This window comes from the organism of the source record quoted next, unplaced genomic scaffold, assembly GCF_019419815.1.
Source record: "Pyrus x bretschneideri cultivar Hongxiangsu unplaced genomic scaffold, Pyrus_bretschneideri_v1 Contig90, whole genome shotgun sequence".
NCBI classification, from domain to species: Eukaryota; Viridiplantae; Streptophyta; class Magnoliopsida; order Rosales; family Rosaceae; genus Pyrus; species Pyrus x bretschneideri.
This window is the reverse complement of record NW_025999832.1, coordinates 1,165,845-1,171,662: the sequence shown is the minus strand read 5'-3', so window position 1 is coordinate 1,171,662 and position 5,818 is coordinate 1,165,845. Positions and strand designations below refer to the sequence as shown.

Sequence of the window (5,818 nt, the reverse complement as noted above, 5' to 3'; positions counted from 1 at the left end):
TAGATTATAATCACAAAGCTTCAGGTTATGTCAGAATAATCATGAAACATCAGTTATAGGAGAATCAAGATTATGAATCAAATTTTATTATTCATTATTTTAGTTATACAAGAATTAGTATGCAGCATTGCTATTACATTGCTTTTACATTTTTTTAAGGAGCATTATTACATATATAAGTTTTTAGCATGCATTATTACCTATACAAGAATTAGTATCCAACATTAGTGATAAAAAATTAGTATGCAGTATCAGTTATACCAAACTTAGTATGCAACATCAGTTATATAAGAATTAGTATGCAGTGTCAGTTATACCAGAATTAGTATGCAACATCAATTATGTAGCATCAGTTATACTAGACTTAGTATGCAACATTAGTTATACCAGAATCATTCATTTAATGGCATTTTAATATTTTTTTTTATGGCAAACTCATGATTTTATATAAAATATAAACACAAATTTTAAGCAGAATTAGCTTGTTTTTGGATTTACCATTTTATCTGCTGGGTCATTGTCTTGACTTTTTAGCTTATCTTGGCTTTGCATTTTTATCTTCCACACAACTAGTGTTATTTGAAATTCTTCATCATTTATTTGATCATTGTTTTTTTTCGGCTCATCTGAAATAGTTCTTTCATCATCATCCTCTTCTTGCTGTTGAACGTCAATCATCTCATCATCAGCATCACCTTTTTGACATTCATCCTTCTTGGCTACTTGCTTAGGTCCCCCTACCGTTTCATCTTCTTCAGGATCTTTATGTTGAAGCACTAATTTTTTTGACGCTTTAGCTTTCTTGGCTTTTGGTCCCTTCTTAGCTACTTGCTTTTCATTTTCCTCTTTTTTTGATGCTGGTGGAGGATCGACAAAGTCGTCATCATCATCTTCTGAGCGCTGTTCAACTGACTCCTTAATTTGTTTTGCATTGTCCATCTGGAAAAGTTAAAGAGTTATGTTTTTTGTTAATTTGTTTGAAAACAACACACAACAGGCACATGCATAATATCTTTTCACACAAAGTACATGTAGAATCATGTTTTACATAAAAGTATATGCAGTATCAGTTTTACCTCCAAATTTTCATTTTCTTCTTTATAGATTTTTTCATGTAGATTTGCCAAATCCTACTTCACTACTGTTGGCAAGCGTTTCTCCTTTCCTTCTATTAGGTTTATGATTGTGGTGTGAACACAAATCCAATATTGTAAACAAAATAAAAGTTAGAGATTTGTATAGTTTTGTAAAATAAGACAAAAACTTTTTTTTTTGGTTAGTTTTTTTGTTTGCTTACTAGTAAAAGTACAACAGCACCACTGATGGTTGGTTGTTTGTCTCTTTTCTCTTCTGTGTTTTATCGATTGATTCCATCAAGTATCATGCTCTTTCCTTGGCCCAGTTGTACTGATTTATGTTATGGATGGAGTTGCAATTCTTGGCCAAACTCCAAGGGAGTTTCCCTACTGAGCTCCTAGGTAGATTTGTGTTGAGCAAATATAAAATTATAAGGCAGGCTGCATCTTGATCCCCTTATGTTGTCCCAGTATCAAATGCAACTTGAATTGCTTGTGCAATTTCTCTTCTACCAATTCTTGTCATTTCCGAGAAGTATTTATCAACAAATCTGTTTGCTTTCGGCTTCGGGATTCTTGAGTTTGTTGTTGACCGAAGGGCTTCTCTGCCTCGATTTGGGAGCCCAAATATGCGTTGGACATCATCAGAATTTACTTTGTAATATCCATTTTTGATTTTGAACATTCCATTTTCAGTGTCATGCCAGTTCACTATATGTATGACATCTAGTCTGATTTCTTCATTTGTAATTCACCTTTTATGTAAGCTTTCACTAGTCTACCAAAAGGTGACTTATATATGAATGCCAAGACTTCTGGTTTTTCTTCAAGTTTTGGCTTGAGCTCTTGTATTAGTTCTACAAAGGCCAAGAGATTCAGTCTTATTTGAGCACGGTTCTCATCTGTTGCTCGACGCTTTACGACATGAGGTTTTGAAGCTGATTTCTTTTTTATTGCAAAATGTTTTACTTTTGGCATCATTTTCATAAAAAAAATGAAACGATCATGAGTATAATAAGGGGATCAATTTCATATAAATGACAAGAACTGGAACACTGAATTTTTTTGTAAAATCAAGTACAAAAAACACTTGATAATGCATGCATTTTTTATAGTTTTGTGAAAAGTGTCTTTTGCAAAGACAAATGCAAAAACACTTGATAATGCATCCAAAACTTTGATAATGCATTCATTTTTAACAGAGTTCGAAATATAATCATGCAACATGACCATTTTGAGTAGTAGGAAAACCTTTGAAACACTGATCTTTCTGGAAATCCAGCAGAACTTTGTGAATCACTTACTGAAAATCCGGCTTGAAAGTGTCGGAAACTATGGAGATTTTAGGGTTTTTTTTCTTTTTTTTTTTCTAGGGAAGTATCTTTTGCATGATAGGAATTTCAAATAATAGGTTTGGGGAAGAGGAAACTATGGGTATTGAATAAGGGAAAAGGGAAAGGAACCAGCTTGTTTTTACGATTTTTGTCGTGTAGTGGTTAACGTGGCCGTTTATTAACGGTTATAGTCAAGTGGCATGGGCCATAATTTAGTCGGTCCATTTCTTTTTGGGTTGGGCTTGGTTTTCTGTTATTGGGTTTTTTTTTCCCCTCCTTGTAATGTTTTAAAAGGTGTGAAGTTGTGTGAAATATAGTATATATTTGTGTCTCTATAAGTAAGGCTCCCTTCTAAATATATCCTTTAAAAATAAAAATTTAAATTATTAAATATAATTTTGAATTAATTTGCAGTCCAACAATAAAAATTAGTTTGTTATTTTATATGATATTTAATGAATGTGGAACTTGGAAACGGTGGAAGTTGAATCCAAGACAAATATGGCTTGAATTTCATTGGTCCCATAAAATTTGTTGGTAACTTGGTTTCCAAGTCTCCTGATGATTAGAATAAAGTTTGGTTTTGTAAATAATTATCATATTATCACCACCCAAAACAAAATAGGATATCCAAATTAAATCGGGAAATTTGTTTAGTTGTAAATTAAGTATCTTGTTAATTAAGTAGTAGCTTGGCATTTACGCCACAAACCAAACCTACAGAGAATCAAATTAACCTGACCGACTTTCTATATTGCTTCAAACCCTAAACCACACATTCCCATTCCCTACACTATAAAGCATTACTCAAAGCAGTCGCTAATTTATTCAGAATCACTAGCTTATTTCTTGTGAAGCAAACAAGCAACTTAGATTGTTCGAGTGAACATAAGAGAGGAATGGTGAAAAGAAAAGCCGAAGAAGAAACTTGGAAAATGTGGAATCATGGAGAGCGCTGGTTGAGAGGAGCCTTGATTGGAAAAGGATGATTTGGTTCGGTTTTTCTTGCTGCTCCGATAAACGTAAAAGGGGTCTGTTGACTGGCAATTTTCCTGCATTGATGGCCGTGAAATCGGCAGTGCTCTTTGCTTCAGAGTCCATTCAGCATGAGGCAGAGGTTCTCTTTGAGATTAAGAGCTGCCCTTTTATTATCGAGCGCTTTGGCAAAGAGACCACGACGACCACCGACAAGAGTGACAAGGTGTACAAAGATCCAACGGTCATGGATTACCTGAAGCTCATGTTAAAACGTACACAAGGTGCATTCTGGAAGGGCTTATACATATTCCCAAGTGTGGTTATATTCAGTGCGATTGGAAGCCCGAGAATATTCCACTACAACTTCTAGTTTTGTAGCGAGATTGCAGATTTTGGATTGTCTAAGAGAAGCAAGGAGAAATACAGTGGATGGAGAGGCACTCCTAGGTATCTATCCCCAGAAGCTTTAAAAGTTATAAAGCAAGATGAGTCCTGTGATATATGGTCTCTTGGTTGTATAGTGTTTGAGATGCTAGTGGGCAAGTCGCCCTGGGAGTTGAAGCCAGGTTGTAGTGACCGTGTCGATATCCTCGATGTGACAATGTTGGATCATCTGCGTAGTTCAAGAATTCCTGCTGAAATCTCATATGTGGCCGGGGATTTTCTAGAGATTTGCCTTGCCATGAGACCTGAGAAAAGATTTAACTGCTGAGGAGCTCCTGTCTCATCCGTTCGTAGTGCAGCCGCAACCAAAAAAACCAGGTCATGTCAGGGTAAAGCATATGGCATCTGTTTCTTAAAACCGAGTGCAAAATAACACGCAAGCGTTGCGATTGTTTCTAGAATTCAGCCTACCCCGGGTTGGTATACGATCTGGAGTGTAGAATAATGGAGTTGCTGTTTGATATGATAAATTCAGTAAAAGCCAGTTCGAGGTTGATTGTTGTCGTATCTTTTAACTGTAAAGTGCATTAATGTTTCCAGTTTAGAAGCACACAACTGTACAAATCGATTCAAACGTCAATCCAAAAGTAAGTTTAATTTTTTATTAATTATAGCAGGCAGATTGCTGTTTCTGGCTTGCTTAGATCCGAATTTTTCCAATTTGTTGCAGCCTAAACCTAAGTTTAACATAAACACTTTGTCTGACAGAAGGATGAACAGCTATTTATCATATATCATGGAAATTAATAAATATATGTAATACTGTGGACAATACAAGCGAATGTCTCTTGATAAAATTATCTGTCTTTTCCTAAATATCATTATTTGAATTGATTTCGTATTATAAAAGACATAATTGTACAAAAACGATTCAAATTTCTGTTCAACTTTGCTAGATGACTTGTTGATAATTATGTGCTAACTACTTCCTGCACTCCCTTAATTTAAGGGGTGATAGCTTTAGGGGTTTACCGTGTTAGTAGGATTTGCCAAGGTAGGGTTGCTTGCAACCTTCTACCTTATTATATATCCCCTATTGTACATTCAATCAATCTATGAAAAATACATTCAAACAAACTTAAAACTTCCACATGGTATCAGAGCAGTGTCATCATTAACCTGTCTCTGCCCATTTTTTCCGCTGTTGTTCATCTTTAAGCTCCAGTTATGGCTAAAGAGAACTCAGTAAACCTTGGGGGAGAAAAGTCATAAAGTTCTCCCTCTTTTGTTTCTAATACTGAGATAAAAACGAATATGTGTTTATGCTCAGTTTTGCTGAATGAATTTAAATATCTCCCATGGTCTAGAGCAGTATCTCTTGCTTTTGGTGGAAGAGGAAAGCTAGGGTTCATCAATGGAGGAGTTGAGGCACCCGAGCCTTCTACCCAAGCATACGAAGCATGGTTGTGCAAGTACCAACAAGTCATGTCAATGCTTCTCAACTCCATGGAGAAACATATCGCTGAAATCTTCAGCTATTTCGAGTCTTCACACGATCTTGGAAATCTGTGAATGACATGTACGAGAATAAAAATAATTATGCACGAGTGTTTCAGCTAAAGAGGGACATTGCCAGTTTTCAACAAGATGGAAAAACCTTTGTGCAGCACTTGGGAAGTCTTAAGACTATGTGGAATGAGTTAGATGTTTATCTACCTCACACCATTGATGTTGCAGTTCTTTTGAAAAAAGTTGAAGCAAACAAGATATATCAGCTGTTTGCGAGTTTGAACTCGGACTATGAGGATCTCAGGAGTCCCATCCTGATGAATGTCGAACTTCCTTCCTTCAAAACGATGTGTGCCATGGTGCAATGTGAGCAAGCTCGAAGAAGGGTGATGAACTTGGAGAAGAATTCCAAGATTTCTGAGTCAAGAGTCTATGCTGCCAAACATAAACCCTCAAACAGCAGGCCTTACAAAGGTAAAAATCCAAACTTGAAGTGTAATTTTTGTGATGCTATAGGTCACGTGGAGGAAAGGTGCT

The 5,818-nt window shown here is 35.8% G+C and overlaps 1 protein-coding gene and 1 pseudogene across 1 annotated transcript; one reads left to right on the top strand and one right to left on the bottom strand.

Moving 5' to 3' along the window:
• Positions 1–477: 477 nt before the first annotated feature.
• On the bottom strand, positions 478–939 carry LOC125473648 (mitotic apparatus protein p62-like). Its single transcript, XM_048576757.1, has one exon. The coding sequence runs from the start codon at positions 937–939 to the stop codon at positions 478–480; it is 462 nt and encodes a 153-aa protein (XP_048432714.1).
• A 2,370-nt stretch (positions 940–3,309) lies between these two features.
• LOC103964302 lies at positions 3,310–4,188 on the top strand (annotated as a pseudogene).
• The last annotated feature ends 1,630 nt before the right edge of the window (positions 4,189–5,818 follow it).